The following is a 21,911-nucleotide window of genomic DNA, read 5'->3' on the forward strand; positions in this document are numbered from 1 at the left end:
TAAAAATTTATTTTAAGAATGAAATTAATGTGATAGATAATTTTTAAAAGAAGAAAATGTTACTCTGGATTAGAGGAAATGTGTTGGTTGGAAGAGGAAAGATGATAATGAAATGAAATTCTGCTATAAAATGGCTGAGTTGGGTTAGACAGCCTTTAAGATGGGTGACCTTTCAATTTCTATCTTTGGGTATGTTGGAGATTGCTCTCAAACAAACACTGGGACCAAAGCAGGAACAATTTAGAGGCAATCTTTTCTATCCCTCCAGCAAAAAAAAAAAATCTTGGCTCATTCATAGTTGCTAGTTATTAGGAAAAAAGCTTTTGGGGTAAATTAATTCATGTAGATTATATAGGTGACTTTAACAGTCACTTAACCTTCCCAAAGGTAGGTTTCAAGAGCCAGGACAAAGGCTAGGGAGGACAAAATGGCACTTTACCACCAAGTGACAAGTTAAAGAGGGATTCCATATAGTAGCAAAACAAGGTGCCCATTATCAATGCTACTCTGCACTCTGGGTGCTTCTCTGAAAAGGAAGTGGTCATGGTGTGAGAACTGGTACTAGCACCATTGTTTTGTAATAACTTGATGAGTGGGTTGAATATTATTAACAACAGTGTTTTTTTTATATTAAACAGCAAAGTTGCTAAAACAATTTGCTTACAGTCAGGAAAGCTTGTCTTAGACATTTACTTGCAATGTGACCTAGATAAAATCACATAATCTAAGCTTCAATTTCCTGATCTGTAAAATGGGAATAGGGGCTACTTCACAGGGTTGCAGTGAGAATCAAATGAGATGTAAATAAAGCACTTGGTAAACCTTAAAGTTGTATGTAAATAATATTAGTTTTATTGACACAACATTATGATCTAAGCTATTTAGAGATTCTCTAGTTCTAGTCTTGCAGGTCCAAAACTCCAGCATTATCTCTATCCCAGAGATTGGTATGCCTTAATATGATTGATTCATAATAAATAAAATCACAGGAGACTGACTAGTAAAGCAGGGCATCAGTTTATTCATATATTAGGGAAAACACATTTAGTCTGATAAGTAGCACAACAGTTTTTTCTCCCTCAACTTTTCTTTTTCCATTCACATTTCCCACCTAACAGTTATGCTTAGCATGGGACTGACACATACAGTTTTTTTCTGTACAACATGGAAAACCAGTAGTTCACATGAAAGTTTGTTCACCAATTTGTTGGGTTTTCTCAAACAGGCATTCCCAGATTCTGAACTACCAAGGACATTCTGAAGATGTTAGTTCCTAACCAAGATGGCCCCAGATCTGTCTTAGGAGGTAAACTTTGAGCCCAGGAAGAAATCCAAGGAAAAGACCATTTTTTTTTATGAAAATAGGTTCTGGGACATACAAAAAATTGCAACTAACAATTATACCAGAGTCTTCTGTTCTCCTGCTCCATCCCCTGAAGCATGTAGCATGAAAGGAACTTGGATGCATAATACAAAATGACCCTTGTAATCAGCTTTGGAATTTATTTGTCAATTATACAAGAAGCAATTAAAACCTATTCAGTTGAGTAGGAGGGTTGAATTACTATAATGTCTAACTGCAGAAGGCTGGAATATGTTTATTTTAAACCCTATGAATGTTGGCACCTAGGGTCAAACACCAGTCATTCCACAGTGGTTTTGCTAATTTAGACAAGGTCCTACATATTTGATGCTTGTATGAATAAATGTTGGATTATTTAAAAAAGTCCTTAAAGATCAGAGCAGAAATTCTATCCTATGAAATCCCTATCAATTGGTCATACAGCCTTTACTTAAATATGGGGTTATTTATGTTATGCGGGATCCACTAATAAGCTCATTCCATTCCTGCCTTTCTCTCAGCGTTAGGATGGTTTTCCTGCAATGAGTTGAAATTTAAATCGTTCTCATTGGTCTCATTTCTTAGAACCACATAGAATAATGGATGCCTATTCTGCAAGAAAACCCTTCAAATAGATGAAGACAGGGAATATGTTTTATCCTCCAACATCCTTAGTCTTCTCCAAAACCAAAAAACCTCATTCCTTCAACTGATCATCATGTGACAACTTCCAGACCTTTCAGCATCCTGATTACTATTCTTTAGGTCAGTTTTAGGTCATCAGTATTCCTTTGTTCACAACCAAATAAAACATTCCAGTTAGGTCTTGATGAGGGCATCCTTGAATCCTGTAAACAACTCAGGTCATATATAACATGTGCATGGCTAAGAGCCCTTGTTTTAGCAGGCTGTGGATGGGCTAAGAGCCCAGTCTAATGATGCTGCTCCTGCCAATTGGCAAGGAAGAGAGGAAGGAGAAACTGTTAAAAACATTTTATTATGAACCAGACTATCTGGGTCCCTGATGGCTTCAGGTATATGGCCTCAAGCTCTGTATTCAAAATAACAATTTCATATCTATCTTATGTGGAGACCCTCTTCCCAGAAGGGAGTGTTTGGAATGTCTTCAGGTTCTCAGGGACATTCTAAACAGGCACCACTTTTTTTTTCGGGATCAACGATGGTCTGTGGAAAAGAAAAGGAAGGAAATGAGGACAGGTCTGAGCAGTTTGTTAAGTGAAAGGCCAGGTAGAGGGGGGAGGGGAAAAGAAAAAAGGAGGAACAGAGACACTTTGACATGAAATTACCAAGTGAAAAGGACCCTTCTAATCCATTCTTCAGAGTCAGGATGCCAGATTCATCATTATATTATCTTTATAGATGAATCGATTCTGACCAGTCAAACCCAGGATAAATTGACAGGACACTTTACACCTAGAATCACTATTTTAGAGGTAAAAGGGACCTCAGAAATCCAAACCAAGCCTTCACTTTACAGATTATGAACTAAGGTGAGGTGATTTGCCCAAGATCATACAACTAATTAGAAAAGCCACAGGTCCTGAAGATGAGGTCAGGGTGCCTCTCCTCTGCCCCTCCATGATTTAATTCCATCTTTCTTGTAGTTCTGGGAGATGGATATATCCAAAAGCTGTGAGATTCCCTTCTGGGAGGAAAAAGTAGATTGAGTGGAAGTTCAGTATAACTCATTCCATGGAGAGCTTGTCTGGTCATCTGGAGTTAGGTGAGGAGTTTCAGAGTGATTTCCTGTACTCCAGAGGAATCCCCATATTTTCCAAAGGTACATTCATTCACATTCTCTGTTCCCCAGAATCTTGTTCAGAAACATACAGTGAGAAACAAAAGTGCACTCATCGAGTACAATGAGCCAAGGATAGGGGTTTGCTGGAAGATGTTTTGCAACCAACTCTCCAAGAAAAAGTATACATAATCCCTTTAAGTTTTATCCAAATTATTAACATTTTCCAACACTTTAAATTTTGGCTATCAACAAAACCAAAAATTAAACTCTGATTTGTAATATTTGCTCATTTCTGAGGTGTAAATGCTTATACTGAAAGTTTTTCAGGAGCCAGTGAAAGCTCCTCCCACTGGTCAGGAATCAGAAGACCTGGATCTTTATCTAGGTGCCTGGATCACATTGTTGTGTGATCCTGGGTAAATCACTTAATTTTCCTAATTCTTGTTTTACTCACTCATCAGTAAAATAATATGATATGTATACTATCTATCTCACAGAGTTGTGAGATTCAAATGACTGCTCATTTAATTGTGTTTTGAAAACTAAAGACCCAAACAAATGGAAGCTGGAATTATGTAGACAGGTGGATAGAGCACCGGACCTGGAATAGGTAAGGCCTGAGTTCAGATCTGTTCTTGGTTACTTTTTAGTTGTGAATCCCTGAGCAAATCATTTGGATGCCATTTGTCTCAGTTTCCTCAATTGTAAAGTGTGTGGTCAACAGGAGGTATCTCTGTGAATTGCTTCTCAGACTTCTACCTTTGCCTACCAGTCAGAGGTTTCATTGGACTCAAACTTTCAATTGATAGTGATTAAACAATCATATATAGGTATATATAAATATAAATATGCATATAATCATATATATGCATGAATACACATACAGGTCCAGTCATATGGGTATGAATATTTTTGCTTATTGGAGCAAAGATTCTCCATGAATAATAAAAGTTACAGTATGTCCAACTTCTTAACCCTCCATAATACCTTCCTATGCCTTACTCATTCTTTAGCCTTAGTCCTCTTTCATATAAACATTTTTTCGGCTAAACCAAGTTTAGTTATCTGTCACCACTAGGGGGCACCAAGTACCTGAAAATTCAGGTGTCTTCTGTGATTTAGAGGAATAGTCTCATCCCCACAGTCCTCACCTCATCCCCTTCTCAGGGGCCCAATGTTTCCTGGAGGGTATCAGCATTGACATAAAGCTCACACTTCCAGGAGGGGAGGACTAGGGAGTAAACTCTGTGGGACTTTCCAGTGGGATGTTCTAAGGCACACAGATATTTCAGAAATGCTATTGCCCAATTAACTGCCCCTCCCTCCCTTCACCCTTTGCCTCACCCATACCCTCCCTCACCTGGAAAAACGGAAAATATGATACAAACAACAGAAAAGGGAATTAGGGCATCTTGGCCACAGCCTCCCTTTATATGGGAGCAGATGACATTGCTCATTCTTTGGGAATGATCCCTTTGGGCCTCTGGCTCAATGGACCCTTTTGGAGATGACTGATGGATTATTGTTCTGGGTAGTTGGTTTATTTAGCTAAAGACCAACAAACCTTAGTTTAAATTCTGCACCACTTCTGGGTTTTCACTGCTGCTCCTAAAATCCAGAAAAGTAGATACAAATAACAGCAGAGCAAGGACAAAAATTGGGGGGGGGGGGGGATTCAAGCTGAGTATGGTAAAAATGGTGCATATAGAGAGTCATCCTGAACCAAGGGTACTTTGGATCTCATTAATGTTCACTCAAGGAGGATGGGCAATGGTTCAGGGAAGCAGTATTGGTGGGGGGCAGAAGAGCAGAACATGTTGAAAGCTTATTCAGCCCTGCATCATTACCCAACTAGGGTCAGGACAGCATTTCCAAATCTATTTTTTGACTACCCTTTTAGGATTCTTTTACTTCTATTATCTTTCTCTCAAAATTCCCTGCTTTATTCAAGACCCAGCTCAAAAATGAGACTCTTCCTGATTCCCACAACTGTTAATGCTTCTATCTCCTTGAAATTAGTTTATATTTTCTTTATATATGTTTTATAATTACTTATTTATGTATATGTTATTTTATGTTAGTAGACTATAAGCTCATCTGGGGCAGAACAAGACCCTTAATCATGATGTCATCCCATTACAAATGTTTGGGGAGGTTTGTTAGGCCCTAAACAGGTCATGAAGATTGGGCATGACTGCAATTAATGAATGAATAGCAACAACAAAACAGTCTAGTAGAAACATCCCTGGATTTGGAGTCAGAGGATCTGGGTTCAAATCATGAATAATTTTTAGCTAATTATTTGGGAAAGAGGGTGAAACTAAATAAACACTAAGATTGTTTTTTAGCTAAAAATACTGTTTGTTTCTTATTAACCTGGGTCAGTCTCACCATCTCCCATCTCACTTCCTTGGTCTTAGAAGAAAAATCTGTTTCCAGGAGGAGACATTGGAAGAGATGATTTCATCTCCTTTACCTGTCCAGTGAATCATTTCCTAACATGGCTTATATATCTGACCACCACTATTGCTGGAGGTAGAGAAATGCTGAGGGAGAACAAGAGCATCATGAAGATATAGTTTTCCATCTAGAAAGGATTTTAAAGGTTATCTAAACCAATCTCTTCACATTATGACTAAGGAAATTCCCTGCGAGGGAAAATCACTAGTCCAATGTCACACAGCTGATAGAAAAGCTTGTGCAGATCCTATTCTCACTCTAAGAACAGGGATCTTTCCCCTACATATACCAGGAAAGTCCAGGAGAGTCCAGTGGAGTGGGAGAGTCCCAGGTTAAGAACCCCTATTCCTCACCTAAAACCATCTTGTACAGAGGTTAACTCAACCATTTCCCAGCCTCAGTGGAAGACTCAGCTAGCCATGGGGGACATGCTGTCATTCCTCTTCACCTCCTATCAGTCCCTTTCCCTCTTAAATCCCAACTCTATGGAGTTTTTGCTGACTCATTCCACCACCATTTTTTTTTTGTCTCCACTGCCATGAACATGCCCCAACTAAGAGTTCCTTTGGTAGCAATTTGAACATCTTTTATGCCCTCATCATGTATCATTTTGTACTGTAATTGTCTATTCATCATGATTATCCATGATCTTTGTTCTCATTCTCACAGTTCTGATCAACATAGCTTTCCCTAATTGAGTCCAACTTGGCAGGTGGGACAAGGAGATACCTCTCAACTACAGAGTAGGGTTTAGAATGGGAGTTTTTGGAAGGCTGTGGATTGGGAAAGTGGAGATAGTAGAGAAGCTCCATAAAGACAGAAGGGTTTTGAAGACAGGAAGCCAAAGAAGAGCAATAGAGAAGGAAAACCCAATCCAAACTAGAAGGCACAGGCAAAGGCATCCCTCCCTATAGTCCAAGGCTGAGGATCAGTTGTCTCAGCTGCCTCCAAACTGAGGAGAAGCAGAACCAAAAATAGTAGAAATCTTAAGAATGACAGGGAACCCAGAACAGAGAGTAGACAAGACCACCTAGTGACCCACAGTGTCAGAAGCTAGGACACTATACTCTGGCTGGGTGTCCATAGGCATGCTACTCAAACTTTCAAGCAACTTGCTGAGATTGTTATCTCTATTGTGCCCATCTGCATTGGTTCAAAGAATTTCTTGCAGGAGAACTCACCATAACTATGAAGTCATAGGTCTGGGTCATAGGGTTTGTGGAGAAAGCTTTGCTTTCCAGCACAGCTTCCAATACATTCTGCAGGGGCCAAGGAGAGGGAGGGAAATGGGGGCACTGTATTCATTAGACCACAACTTGGGGAAGGCAGGGACTTGTTTCATGTTAATGGGACATCTCCCCAGCACCTCAGTAGTATGTAAGCTGTAGGTGTTTAATATTTTTATACTATGAAATTTGCCTCTAGCCCCTCAAAAGAGAGATTGCAAGTAAGAAATGAGGCAGACATCAGATACAATCAGTTTGTTCATTATAAGAGAATTCCTTAGAGGTGGGACTGGGTGAGTGAGGGTGTGATTTTGGGTGGGTGGGGTAGGGAGACATTCAGAAATGGCAAAGATGTTTTAAAAAGCATCAATAAAATTAATATATATAATATATTATATATGATATATTATATATATAAAAGAGAAGAAAAATGATGAACTCTACCCTGCTTAAGGCTTCCTCTAACTGCTGCCTTCCCCAGCACTAATTAGCAAGACCTGTGACCTAGAGCACTTTTAGAGATACAGAAACATAGAACTCCTTATCCCATGTCAATAGGGATACTCAGGAAGCCTGAACTCCTCTCTTGGTGCTCTACCCATCAGACTTTTCTCACCTTGAAGGAATAAAACTTCTTGCCTTTATTCTGAATCTTCTCCACCCCCTCAGTTTCACTTGTTGTCCCTCAGAGTTATGGGAGAGAGCATCCCCTTGAAGCATCTCAAATGGAAGGAGTGGGAGGGGTAGGTTAGAATGGAGTGGTACTCACAGGTCAACAGGCAGAGGATAACGATCCTTCTCCTTCACAGGCAGCACAAAGTAAGGGACCCGGTTGACAGTGCCTGTCTTGTCTCGGTAATGTTCTCGGTGCAGCTGTACCAGCTATAGCTCAAACCAAGGAAGGTGGAGGAAGAAGGGTCAGTCAGTGGGCAGGAATGCCATACAGATACTCATATCTCTGTGCCCCAGTGTCTGGGGGAAATCTCATCCAGAGGTACCACCACACATATTCCTTGATGTCCCTAGAACAGAATTCTATCCATATGAACAGAGAACTGTGGGGTCCCAGAATCTTTCTGAACTGGTGTCCTTCTCAATCATTTAGATCTGAGTTTGGGAAGAGGCAAGGTCTTTCCTAAGGGAGTTCCTTCCTGGTCACATTCATACTACTTCAGGTCCATTCTGTTTTAGAGAGTTTCTTATCATAATGATCCCAACTGACTCTTTCACAGACTTAATTTCGGTAGACATTTGTCCCCTTTCACCTCAGAGAATACTATTCTCCAGGGAATAGGAGATATGTGTCACCTTGCATTATTGGTTGACAGGATTGTTTATGAGGAAGAAAGAGAAGGACAGGAGTTTATGAAGTATTGGTAGAAAATGCACTTGTTGTATTCTCCAACCCAGGACCTTCTTTTTCAGAGTGGTGGATTTACTGATCCATCCAACATGATCCACCATAAATATAAGTAGGGCAGGGGAACATATTGGAGGCCTTTAACTAATCTAAGGATTTAAGAACAGAGAAAAGTAACAAGAAGAAAATGTGTGTGTGTGTGTGTGTGTGTGTGTGTGTGTGTGTGTGTGTGTGTGTGTGTGTGTGTGTGTGTGTGTGTGTGAAAGCTCAGGGCTGAATTCCAGAATTCATCCCTAATTTAGAGGGAATCTGATAGACCAGGACAGTGTGAAGGGAACTCAGGAATCTTGGTTTTTATCTGGGCCCCAAATACCATCTATAGGAGGCATGAATTTCCAATGTTACTATGGAACTGGGTGAACTTATTGGGGAAGTATACAAATGATGAACATCCTCAATGTCTTTTCCATGGAGAAGAATTCCCCTAGCCTGGTTCTCAGATTTAGGGCTTCGGCCAGGCCAGACCCAGGAAACCTTATCCAGATAGTTCTCAGGAAGGCCAGACTGTCCTTAGGTCTTCTAAATCTGTAAGAAGTTCAGGTTAGTTACATGGTCATGATGAGAGTTCAGGTCTATTTTAGTGTGAATATAGAGTTCTGATTTACACCAGGATTCCTGAGGTCATGTTGTAGCCTACTATCAAAGATTGTCTAAATTAAAGAAAAACTAGGGCAGGGATCTACCTCCCAGGGCAGACCTGGAAAGTGGATCAGAATTTGAGAAAGGCAGCATTCACCTGGATATCTACTTGTAAGAATCCTGGGAGTTTGGATCTTCTTGGCATGACACTGAAGGTAGGGCCTAAGGAATGCAGAGTGGTTGTGGAAGCAAGTATAGGCTACTTTATTGAAGCCTGAATGAACTAGCCAACCCCAGGGGCCCATATGACTCCAGTAGAAAAAATATTCATATCTGGCCACTGGACTCAGATGGCTCTGGAGAATAAAGTGAGACTGATGACTTAGCACAGAACCCTCTCACTCAAATCCAATTTACTTGTTTGTCATGGTGTCACCTCTCTGATGTCATGATCTTCTTTAAGAATGAAAGACAAACAACATCATAGAAAATCAGACTGTGGGGTGGATACCATCTGGATTGGGGAAAACTCAAGTCAAGTTCTTTCACATGTGATCCATTGCTCCAAAAACCCTCTTTAAGCTACTTCTCACCCACCTAAGGGGGTGGACTTTTCTACTTGAAGAGAAGCTCTGATTTTAAAGGCCAGGGGGATTAGTTCTAATCTTAGGTCCATCTATTAACTTAGAAACTTTTTTCTGTCTTTATGAGTCTTTCAATAAAATCTATGTCAGTAAATTCATCAAGAGTAGGCCATATTTTGTCCAGTTTAGAGAAAAGAGGTTATGGAATCATAGGAAGAAAAAATGAACACTTAGGGATTGTTTCCTAACTCCAGAATGGCCCCAATCCATACCTTATGTCAGCAGAGGAAATAATCCATTAGAGGGGACTTAGACCCCTCTGCCCCCAGAAATAAGTTCCCCCAACCTCTGGGAAGCTATTATGGTTCATTATGAAGTCTATAAACAAGATAGAGAACACAGGCTCCTCAGTCCTCTTCCCATTGATTCCTCTCATTCTACCAGGTTACTGGCCTGCAGATTCAGAAGCATCTGGAACCCCAAAGGATAACTCTGAGAAATTGGGCTCCTTCTCCCAGACACCACATGTGGCTGGAGCAGAATTCACTCCAGCCAGACTAGATGTTCATCTTAAATTGAGAGCCAAAGGGAAGTCAGAGACCACCCGATCCCCTCTCCTCATTTTACTCATAAGGAAACAGAGTTAGAGCAGGCAAAATCACTAGAATAATGTCACTAGAATAATGTCAGCATTCAAACCAGGTCATCCTATCTCCAACCCAGTGCTTTTTGGGGGTGCTAGTAGCCACACCTTTCTCCTAGAATGGATTCTTAACTCACCTGGTAGAATCGTTTGAGCTCTGCATATCTGCTGCAATCAAGGTTATATCGTGTGTAGACGGGTGTATGCAGCCAGCGGTCCCAGGAATGGGAGCAGTAACCCAGAGTCAGGTTGGGATTTCGAGAGACAAGTGTGGGGAAATGAACATCTTTGCTGTAGGGACTAGAGATGGTATTCGTGGCTGAATTTCTGCAATCTTGGAAGTATTTAAAGGTGATATTGCCATAAGTATCCCCGAAGGAGAAGGCCATATTTGGAACATGACCCTGATACCTAAAGATAACACAAAGGCAATGAGGTGATTCCTAGGGCAACAAAGGCAGGGTGGAGTCATGGAAAGAATTCTGTATTTAAAGCAAAGAATCTGGATTTCAGTCCTAGCTCTATCATTTTAATCTGTTCAAGTCTTTGATCAAGTCACTTAACTTCTAGTTTGCTCATTTGTAGGAGGAAGGGGTTAGACTAGATGATCTGCAAAGTCTCCTCCACCTCACCATCTATGATTTGGTGAGAAAAAGGATCCTGACCCTTCTGGATGGAGGTCAACCAGTTATCAGATATACAGGAGGCTGCTGTATTCCATAACATTCCCATGTATAGTCTGAACCAGATTAAAATATAATTGAGAGGTATTTAATAAAAAAACTACAATGAAGCTTAAGTAATGTTAATATTCTGTTTTCTAAGTCAACCTGAGACCTGTAAGGATCTTTATATGCAGTTTAGTGGCCCTCATTGCTTTTTAAGTTTGACACCAGTGATGTGGATAACTGGCTAGATCAGCTTGGGCATTCCCTCAGAGATTTTCCTAGGGTGACCTGAACAGCTCTTTTAGGTAGGAAAGCAGAGAGAGCCTTGGGGCTTTCCAAGCTGCCAGTCTTACCACCAATTCTCCAGAGAAAGGCAAGAAACCTTCCATTGATCCATCAATTGATCAAAAAGTGTTTATTGAACCCCTACTTATCATATTCCAAGCATTATAAAAAGAACTGAGAAAATCTAGAGACAAAAATGAAGCAGTTTCTGGTCTTGAGGAATTTTATTTCTATTGTTGGAGACAATATGCAAAAATATCTAACATATATGCAGAACAAACACAAGATATGTAGAGAGGGGAAACATAGCAAGGAGGATCAGAAATAGTTTTATTTAGAAGACAATGCCTGAGCTGAACTTTGTAAGAAGGTAGGGATTTTAAGAGTTGACTGTGGGGATTTCAGGCTTGGGGGATGATTAGGAGATAGGAGATAGAAGATAAAGTGTCATATGTGGTAAACAGGAAGAAAACCAACATGACTGGACCCCAAAGTGTGTGAAGTGGAGTTATGTCTAAGGTAGGTTACAGATAGATCAACAAGGATTTTAAAATGAAAAACTTTATCCAAGTGCTAATAGGGAGTCACTGGAATTTATGGAGCAGGGGAACGACTTCAGCTCCTATAGATTCAATGATTATTTTCTACCATTTTCTCTCTCAAGAGGGAGCTAAAATTCCACCCTTCCTGATCCCACTTTATTCTAACTCTTCCCTCTTTTCCTTCTAATTCATCCTGTCTATGCCTTATTTGTACCTAGTTGTTTGCATCTTTTCTCTCTCATTAGATTGTAAGCTCCTTGAGGGAAGGAACTGTCTTTTTCCTTTCTTTGTATCTCCAGTGCTTAGCTCAGGGTCTGGTCCATTGTAAATGCTTAATAAATGTTCATCGATTAACTGTCTAACAGAACCTGAGCTACTTCTCAATCACTTCATTGACCTCTCTTTTATAAGCATTTATTAAGTAATTGTACTAAACAATTTCCAAACATAAAAATAATAAATTGTTAAAATATCTCATTTCTTAAAGTGCAATCCTATTTTAGGGAAAAATAGAGATATTATAGAGAAAGGGTACAGAAGAGAGTTCAGGACATAGTTTCAGGAACTACCCCCTGGTTAAGATCTTCCTATTATTCCCTTTCATTAGTGAAGAATAAGTGATACTGATGCCAGTTAACACTTACATAGTGCTTTTAAGGGTTGTTTGCAAAGTGCTTCACAAATATCTCACTTTATCTTCACAAAACCTTGGGAAGCAGATATTATTATCATCCCCATTTTATAGATGAGGAAATTAAAGCAGCCAGAGGTTAAATGACTTATCCATAGGTATACAGTAAATTGTCTGAGGCGCGTTTTGAATACGTCTTCTTGACTTCCAGTCCAATGCTTTATCTACTGCACCTATTCAGCAGTAAACCCTTGGTGGTGTATAGTCATATCACTTATAATGCACCATTGTACTTAGTACAGTATGGTATGATAGGAGAAAGAGAGTAAGAAGAACTGAATTCATATCCTGCCCTTGATATTTACTATCCTTGTCACTATAGGTAAATTCTCTCTCTGAGTTATGGTTTTCCCATTTGTAAAATAGAGGAAATAATAACAACCACTTCACAAGGCTGTTATGATGACCAATGAGATAACATATTCAAAGTGGTTTGCAAATTTTAAAGTACTATTTATAATTATTATTATTATATAAACATGATAGGAGGGTTAGACCTGAGACTTTTTTTGATACTTTGTAAAGAACTTTCAGATGAAGAAATTTCCTTCACCAGTACAGCTTGACATCTTCTCTACTGAGACATTTCCTTGGAGCGTTGAGGAATTCACTTGCTTGGTATCATCAATCTAGCTCTTTTGGCTTCAAGACTAACTTTCTATTCCTTATATACAGACTTGAATAACCATAAACAATCATTATTACTTGGATGAAAGCCTGCTCAGGAATGATAGGTTCTGTCACCCCACTGATTTCATGAATCCAGAGTCTTTTCTTATCCAGACTTTATACCTATTGTGTCTTTTATCCTTATGCCTCCCCACTCAACCAAGAAAAAAAGGAAAGTTTGCGGATACAGTAACTGCTTAATAAATATTTGCTGGGTAAATAAATGAATAATCCTGTCCAACCTCACATACCTAATAAGTGTCCAAGACGGGATTCAAACCCAGCTCTCCCTGACTCTCAAATCATCTCTCTACTAAGTCATTCAACCATACTTACCTGGAACGAGCAAGTTATTTCCCCTCTCTAACCCCTATTTTCTCACCTATAAAATGAGGGAAGGGAGTTAACTAGATTCCTTTAAAGTCCCTTTGATTCTCTGAAGCTCCTTTATGGTCCCCCACATGCCATGGAGGAACCATGTAATCCACCATGTACAGGAGGATACATATAGGAATTTGGGGTCTCTCTCTGACTCTTCCCTTTGTAATATGGGTCAATTACTGCTAAAAAACAGAACGGGGAACAAGAATGGAATCCTGGGGCACTTCATTAGAGATTTTTTTAAGCTGACATGAACCATTAATCAATCAATTATGATTAAATGCAGACTTTATCAGACATTGCACATATTAATGACTACTTGTTCAAGTAGTCATTTATTTCTGAATCCATTTATTCTACTACCAAACATAAATGTAATGCTCCTTATTTTCCTCTTTGCAGCTTCCATTCTTTGTTACTAATTTATCCCTCAAGGGTCAAAGAGACCAAGGCTAATCCCTCTTCCCAGTGACAGCGCTCTCAAATATTAGAAGACAGATACCATGTCTCTTCTACATGTCTTCACCAGGCTAAACAATCCCCTTTTTAAGCTAACTGATCCTCAAATATCACAAGGTCCCAATCCAAAGGCTTTTTCTCATTTTCTCTTGTCTCCATGGTGCTTTTGATACTGCTGACCTGACTGTTTTAAGCCTCCATGTTTTCTCAGATACTTCCCTCCCTCCTGGAAAATGATTTCTTTTCTGTTTTAATGAAAAAGATTGAAGCAATGCAGCATGAACTACTGATTCACTCTCTTGTTCACCTCAATAAATCCTTATGTTCATATACTAATTTTCATCCTTCTCTCTGATGCCAAGATAAATTATCCTGGAACTTGTATTGTCTTTAAAATTTTTTTCATTATTAATTCAACAATCATGAGGAAACACAAACTTTTCAGTTTTTAAGAATAGAAATGCATATTATTATAATAAACTATGAACTGTTAGTCACAGACTTTTTAAAAAAGCATATTAAATTAAACCAGGTAATAATAAAATCAATCTATTTCTTTGTATCTCTTTTGCATCTTTTGGGAATTCATTCTTTCTAATCTTTGAGCATGCTCCTTTTCCCTTCCCCCATGGAAAATTTCAATTCTTCCATTTCTCAGTTTTTCAATTTCCACTGACTTCAGTGTTTCTATCCACAAACACAGAAATTCCCTGTCTTGAAAATCAATAACAACACAAAACTACCCTCTAGGGTCCCTTCTAGCTACTAACCTATTTTCTTCTTTTCTAGCTAAAGATCTTTAATGAGTAGTCAAAACTCAGACCTCTGACTTTCTCCATAATTTCCTGGAAACTTATTACTGCTTCTATAATTATAAAAACATCTTTTCTTGAAAATCACTAAATACTTCCTCACTGCCAATTCTTCCAATGTTCTCAGGCTTTAATCTTTTTGATCCTACAAAATCATGTCTTACTTTTTGAAACTAATTAGAGGCTGGATTTAAACACAGGATTCTCACATTCTACTTACTATGATACAAAATGCAAACCACAGAAGTTGACCAGGTTAAGAAGCCTGGAGGCCAGGGCATAGGCAGGGCTAAGTGATTGTTACAAGGATGACTCTAGCCATTATTGGATTTATTGAGGGAGGTAGGAGACTGACCTGGTTATCTATGGATAATATCAACAAAGATCTGGATAGGATAGAATGAATGTGGAAGGAGGAGAAGTGACTGCTGAATGATGGTGGTAGAGAAAGGGTTTGAAAGAGAAAGTAGGGTAAGTAGTTTTCTCCTGTTCATGTGTTTTGAGGGTTGGGGGGGGAAGAAAGAGAAGCTGCCCTCAGAGAGAATTCTTAGTAGTTTTCAGGATCAAGCAAAGCTTTAGTGAGCACCAGAAGACAAAAGAAATAAAAAAGAGATCCATGGTGAAGGAGAATCTTTTAAAAATTGAGGGGAGTAGCTAGATGTCACTGTGGATAGAGCAATGGCTCTGGATCCAGGAGGGCCTGAGTTTAAATCCAACATTAGATATTTACTAGCTATATGATCCTGGGCAAATCATTTGACTCCAATTGCCTTAAAAAAAATTGAGGAGGGCTCCAAAATGTATACAAGAAAGAGCGGGCAGAAGAGGACAGGACCTGGGAAGAGTTTTAGCTAAGAGAAATTTAGATAAACATTTGGGGAGAAACATAAGGGGAAAGGATTTCTAAAGGCATAAAAAATACAGGCAGGTAGTCCCAAAATGAGCTAGACTAACCACAAGTTTCAGTTTTGGGGGGAACAGGAGTGACCCATCTTATCTCCCCCAAGGGCTTGCTTTTCCACCTACCCCATTCTCTAGAAGAAAAGAGGCATAAGAATAATGGTCTCTGGAGCATAGCAGGAAGTGGAACACCTTACTCCTTGATATCAACACCTGGTTTAAGCCTTGACTGTCCATCTACCTCAGACCGGTAGTCAAAGCCTAAAATCTCTTCCTTGTTTCTGACTGGTTGAATCCTACCACTAGGGGCTAGAGAACCAGAAACAGAAACCTAATCTAAAGTACCAATTCTTTCTCTGCCTATACAAGGGAGTTGGGGGGTCAGCAGAAGTGTAAGAAGACCAGAAGTTAGCTCATTCTTGTCCTAGGTATTCTATGATGCATAAGCTTTTCTTCATTTATTCTAGAGCTCTTCTAGTAATTCGTCATTATCTCCAGTGGGATTTAGGCTTCCTCCAGAGCAAGGTGCAATAGAAATGTGAGATGCCATTATTATATTCTTGTAGCCACCCCCAAACTCTCTTTTCTGCTCCTCCCCTGCACACTGAAGACTATTTGCATCCAAATTGAAGCTTTCTCTCCTCCACACTCCACCCAGAACTCTGACCGACTTCCCTTCTAGAGTGACTGTGAGGGTGTCTTTTCTGTTCCTCATGCAGAGGAATGTATTCCTGGTAAATATACATGTTTGAGTCCCGGCTGCTTGCTCATCCCTGACCAGCGACCGCAACCCTAGAGATGAGGAATAACTTTCTTGGAAGGTAATACCCAGTGGGTACTTGGGGATACTTTGACCCTTTTGAAGACAAATCCTGGCTTGACTTGTTGGTTGTTAATTACAATGAGTAGAGAGATAGTTCATGGAATCATATTTTGGTTTGGAAAAAGTTTCAGAGGTCATTGGTCCCAACCTACTCATTTTACAAATAAGACAATTGGTCTAGGGAGGGGAAGTGGCTTATCCAAAGTTATGTAGTTAGTGATAGAGATTTGAACCCAGGTCCTCTGACCCCCAAATATAAGACCCTTTCCATTCTAATATAATGGAATATGGTGGGTCACATAGCAGGGCTTCAACCATTCTATAGGCTTTTGTATTTATTTCCCCCACCCTGTATAGACACAGAGAATTCATGGCAGACACAAAAGAGGAATAATCTTTTGGTTGGTGGTTCAGCAGACTAGGAATGGGACTTGCTATGCAAAGGGAGTAATCTCACCCCCTTCCCTCTTAACAGCATCAGCTTGTCCCTGAGCTAGCATCTAACATTAATTACTGTTACTACGAGCCATTAGAGATACCAGTTGTAGTTTTATTACCTAATTAACTTGTTCATCTAAAGCAGTTCCCTCCCTTCCTCCTCCTCCCCACAGCCTACCCTTCTCTTTTCTATACTTATTGCTAAGAACAAATGGAAGAGCAATTTTAGGGGGTCATTTCACTAAAGTGGTGAGGTAGAATGGGCACAGAAGAGGCAAGATGGGGGAAATGAACCCTAGGATCTTCAAGCTGACAGGTATCTGAGGACACTTCATCAAGAGTAATCAGCTTTCCAGCCATGCCATTCTATTAAGTCTCTAGAGAAGTGTTGCCTGGGTCAGGACTACCTAAAAACAAATCATACCTCTGACTCATACAGCCTGCAAGACCTTCAGCAGATTCCTTCACCCATCAGTGCTAAGAACATATCCATGCCAGGTATTTATGTACATCCCTGCATATGCAGAGGGAGTTTGGAGTTCTTTATATCAGTGAAATAATTAGTCATGTTCCTATTTTATCTCTTTGTATAAGACAGTCTTCTAGGTGCTGGGATACAAGGACAATAAAACTAAAGAATCCCTAACTTCAAAAAAACTTGCCTTCTACTAGAGGAAAATATTATGTATGCAGGTAAGCTTGGGCAAAAAATATTTTTTTTTTTGGATTAGACCTGTGATTTCAGCAGGAGGCAGTGTGGTACAATGGAAGGAACCCTGTTTTAGAAGGAGGGGATCTAGATTCAGATACAAAATCCAGAAAATAAAGCCAAAGTAACCTTGAGGGAAGGAGAAGCTCTAACAACTGGGGGACTCCTTGTATGATAGAACATTTGAATTAAATATAAAGAGAGCTTCCTACGGATTCAAAGAGATTGGGGGAGGAGGGAACATCACAGGTATGAGTCACAGCCTATGCAAAGGCAAGAATATGGAAATGAATAAATGAAAATCATTTGTTAAGCATTTATTAGGTATCAGACACTATGCAGGTATATACTTGGGGGGGGCATGGGAGATGGAAAGTTGTGTGTGAGGAAAAAGCAAATAGATTAGTATGACAGGAACAGCCATTTATAAACAGCCTGACTGGATGGTATGAAGTCAGACATCAAAGGGCTTTAAATGCCAAACAGAAAAGTTTATATTTGATTCTAAAGGTAATAGGGAGCAACCAAAGTTTCTTTAGTAGGGCAATAGGATGAACAGAACTGGACTTTGGAAATAACGTGACAACTGTTTGGAGGTTGGATGGCAAAGGGAAGGGAATGGAGACAAGGAAATCAATGAGGGTTCAATGAGGACCTCATCCACAGAAGGGACTATATTCACACCCACAATCCATATAATTCTGCGAAAAGCTGCTGGAGGATGTGGATTTTTGATTTGGCTAATCCAATGCTTAGGTTGTTTGTGATATGGCATACCGATCAATTGAATGCAATTGGAGCTGCTCCCCAAGTCCAGAATTCAATAAAGAGGTGTGGTCAGTAACACAGATTGTCCAAGGGGAGTGAGTAGAAATCAAAGTGATTTAAGAAATGCACAAATAGAGGGTAGCAGAGGTAGCGCAGTAGATCGAGCACCAGCCCTGGAGTCAGGAGGACCTGAGTTCAAATCCAGCCTCAGACACTTAATAATTGCCTAGCTGTATGACTTTGGGCAAGTCACTTGACCTCATTGTCTTAAATAAATAAAAATTTTAAAAAAGAAATGTACAAATACTCTCTTTTTAATGTAGAAATGTACAAATACTCTTTTTTGGCAGCTAGGTGGCATAGTGGATAAAGCACGGGCCTTGGAGTCAGGAGTACCTGGGTTCAAATCTGGCCTCAGACACTTGATAATTACCTAGCTGTGTGGCCTTGGGCAAGCCACTTAACCCCATTTGCCTTGCAAAAACCTAAAAAAATTTTTAAAAAACCACTTTTTGGGGGCGGAGGCAATCAGGGTTGAGTGACTTGCCAGGTTCAAGTGACTGAGTTTGGATTTGAACTCAGGTCCTCCTGACTCCAGGTCCAGCACTCTATCCATTGCCACCTAGTTGCCCCCTCAAATAGCCTCTTAAAAAGAATTTGAGAAATACACTATCCCTTTCCCTTTGAGAGAAATAGAATAAAAACACTCTTTGTGCTCTCTCCAATAATTTAGCTTGATTTGTATCTCTAAGTCTGAAAGGCAGCATTCCTGAACACACTAAAAGCCAGAGTGTGTACCTGGATGAGTCAAGAGATGGTTAACTGGGCACACAACAAAAGCTGTAATTGCAAAGAGCAATGACTTTGGACAAGTCACTTGGCCTGCTTTGCACCATTAAAGAGCTTTGTGCCTAGACCATTTCAAAAGCTTCCTACTAATCCCTCTGTATGCTTTCCTTTCCAATCTAATCATCATATTTCCAGCAGATTAATCTTCCTAAAATACCATTTTCATCATGTTATCCCTTATTCAAAATCCTACAATGACTCCCCATCACCCATGGTTCAAGTTCAAACTCCAGGATTTGGAGTCAGGGATTTTGGTTCAAATTCTTGATTTGAGGGCAGCTAGGTGGCGCAGTGGATAAAGCACCAGCCCTGGAGTTAGGAGTACCTGGGTTCAAATCCGGTCTCAGACACTTAATAATTACCTAGCTGTGTGGCCTTGGGCAAGCCACGTAACCCCATTCGCCTGGCAAAAACCTAAAAAAAAACTTCTTGACTTGGCTACCTGTGATGGACCTTGTGACCTGCCTGTCTGACCTTGGCCTAGTCATTCACCTCCCTAGAAGCTTCAGATTCTTCATCTGTAAAATGGAGATGGACTCTGAAAACCCTTTGATTTTAAATTTATAATATCAATCTCTAAATGGACATTTGTTAGAACATGGATTTAGAGGCTATTTCAAATCCCTCTTTTTTTTTTATAGACGGGGAGATTTAGGCTTAGAGATTTGCCCAAGATTACAGCTAATAAGGATATGAACCTTGTCTACATTTTTTTTTCTGTCTACTTTCTCCCCTTCATTGGAATCCTATTTGATCTAACCAGTAGTGGGTTATGCCTACTGTCGGATGGAGATCATTATGAGGTCTGGCACAGAGGTCATTGGATCTTTGTCACTGACTAGAGAGTAGGTAAGGTCAGCAGTGGGGATTGTGGGTAGAACAGGAGGAAGACAAGGCAGCAAGGAGGAGGAAGGTGGGAAAAATTGGGCAAATGTTAGAACTGAAGTCCTGCCTGTGTGAAAATGGAAAGAGAGGAAAGGTAGGTAGGGAAAATTCAATCACATAAACAGAAGGCCACTCATTTCTAAAAAGACCTGCTAAGTCTAAAGATTCTTACTGGAGGTTGAGTCCAATTCAAAAAAGTGTTCAGTCTAGGGAAAAGTACACAAGGACCCTCAGTTCCCTCACATGTAAAATAAGTGATTTTGGATGAAGCATTTCTAAGATCCCTATCAGATTTAACATTTTGGACTTTCCTGTAATTCTCTATCTCCAGAATGTGACTGTGACCAGGCTTGTTATGGTAGGGGCCCCACCAATGGTCAAAGTATAATTGTAACAAACCATGGTTAAAAAGTATGGAAAAACTGGGATTGGGGGATGGGTTGATGTGTTAATCCCTTTCCTAAGGACAAGCAAAGCTTTTGTCTTTTTCCATCCAATTCATCCCTTTCTGTTTGAAAGTGATTTCTCTCAGTCACCCTCCCCTCTCCCCGCTATTACCGCCCCGCAATGAGTCGGTTGATGTTCCCCTAGAATGAGTGCCAGCCCCTGGAACCCTGTTTGTTTCCTACTTCTTGGCTCCAGCTCTTGGGGCAACTGGGGAAAATCAGCCCCAGTTCGGTCACTAGTGCCTCCTGAACAACAATAGCATCAACAATAGACATTAAAAGGACACTTTAGCAAAGAGTATTCTATACAATATCTCATTCGAATTTCACAACACCTTGGGAGGAAGATACTGGGAGGTGGGACTAGCTCCGTTTTACAGATGAGGAAACTGAGGCTCGGAGATGTTAAAGGATCTGCCCTTGACTGCCCCGCAAGCATCAGAGGCAGGATTTGAACTCTGGTCTTCCTGGGACTCAACCTTCTGTGGAGTGAACCCGCCGCCCCCAGGACCCCTCCCAGACCTTCTGTACCAGCAGCCGTGGGTTTGAAGAAGTGCATAGCGCCTTGACTTACCCAGGCATGAGGCTGGGCGCCACGTAGGTGGCATTGTTGCCAGTATGCAGGGTGCCCGCGCTCCGGGCGGCCATGGCCTCGCGGGGAAGGCTCGGGTCGATCAGGGACAGCGAACAGGCAGAGGGGTGCAGGGGAGAAGGGGGGCCCAGAGGCGACCCACGGCCCGTGTGCCAGGCTCCTGCGAGACTCCGAGAAAGCAGCCGCCCCTCCGCGTCTCCAACCCCAGGGATCCAAGCGACCGAGTAAACGGAGACCCGTCACCGGGCAACGGCCCTGGGGGGCTGGCAACCGGGCCGGTGACAGCGTCCAGTCCTAAAGGCAGCCCGCAAAATGCGTGCCTCCCCCGGGGGGCAGCCCGTCTGGTTTCCCGGCTCCCACTGTCTCCCCAGCTCGCCCCAGTCGTCGTGGGCCTTGCACCGGATGATCCAGGACGGTCTTTCCCTGCAGGGGTGCTGCATTTGGAATCCGGGGATCCGGGTTCGAAATCGGGGTCCTGTCGGCTCATCGGATTTTGCAGATGACCCCAGACTGGTCAGAATCGCTAACATACTCTAGGATCTAGCATCTAAAAGGATCTCGGCCCACTAAGGAGCGGTCTTGAATTCTATTAAGATGAAATTCAATAAAGAGAAATGTAAACGTGTTTTTGGCATCTCAGGTAGAAGATGAGGGAGCCTCGGGTGGATAGAGGTCTTACAATGATGATGGAGTTTTAGTGGATTGCAAGATCAATATGAATCTTTAGTTTAACATGACAGCTTAAAAAAGGTAAGGAGAACTTAGAGGGGCATTTTAGTGGAGTGTAATTTCCAGAAATAGAGAGGTGAGAGTCAGTTCCATTGTATTCTGTCCTGTTCAAGTTGAATTTAGCATATTGTGCTCAGTTTGGATTTAAGAAGGGCATTGATAAACTGAAGAGCGTTTACAAGATGGTCCCGTGCCTTTAGTCCCTAAGAAGTAAGAATTGCTCCAAGGAACTATTCAAATTTTAGAGAA

The 21,911-nt window shown here is 40.8% G+C and overlaps 2 protein-coding genes across 2 annotated transcripts in view; one reads left to right on the forward strand and one right to left on the reverse strand.

Annotated features, from left to right (window-relative positions):
- The window catches only part of CIB4 (calcium and integrin binding family member 4), a 122,143-nt gene extending 120,660 nt beyond the window's left edge, over window positions 1-1,483 (forward strand). The window contains exon 8 of the mRNA XM_074209919.1: window positions 1,226-1,483. The gene's annotated coding sequence lies outside the window, so the exon portion shown is untranslated. The remainder of the gene's footprint in view (window positions 1-1,225) is intronic.
- Window positions 1,012-21,169, reverse strand: CIMIP2C (ciliary microtubule inner protein 2C). Its single transcript, XM_074209920.1, has 4 exons — window positions 20,916-21,169; window positions 10,154-10,427; window positions 7,560-7,672; window positions 1,012-2,527 (listed from the first exon to the last, which is right to left on the reverse strand). Exons 1-4 carry the CDS (start codon window positions 20,987-20,989, stop codon window positions 2,488-2,490), a joined length of 501 nt encoding a protein of 166 aa, XP_074066021.1. The 5' UTR covers window positions 20,990-21,169; the 3' UTR covers window positions 1,012-2,487.
- Between the last annotated feature and the right edge of the window lie 742 nt (window positions 21,170-21,911).

The sequence above is a fragment of the Macrotis lagotis genome, chromosome 1 (assembly GCF_037893015.1).
Source record: "Macrotis lagotis isolate mMagLag1 chromosome 1, bilby.v1.9.chrom.fasta, whole genome shotgun sequence".
In the NCBI taxonomy this organism is placed as follows: Eukaryota; Metazoa; Chordata; class Mammalia; order Peramelemorphia; family Peramelidae; genus Macrotis; species Macrotis lagotis.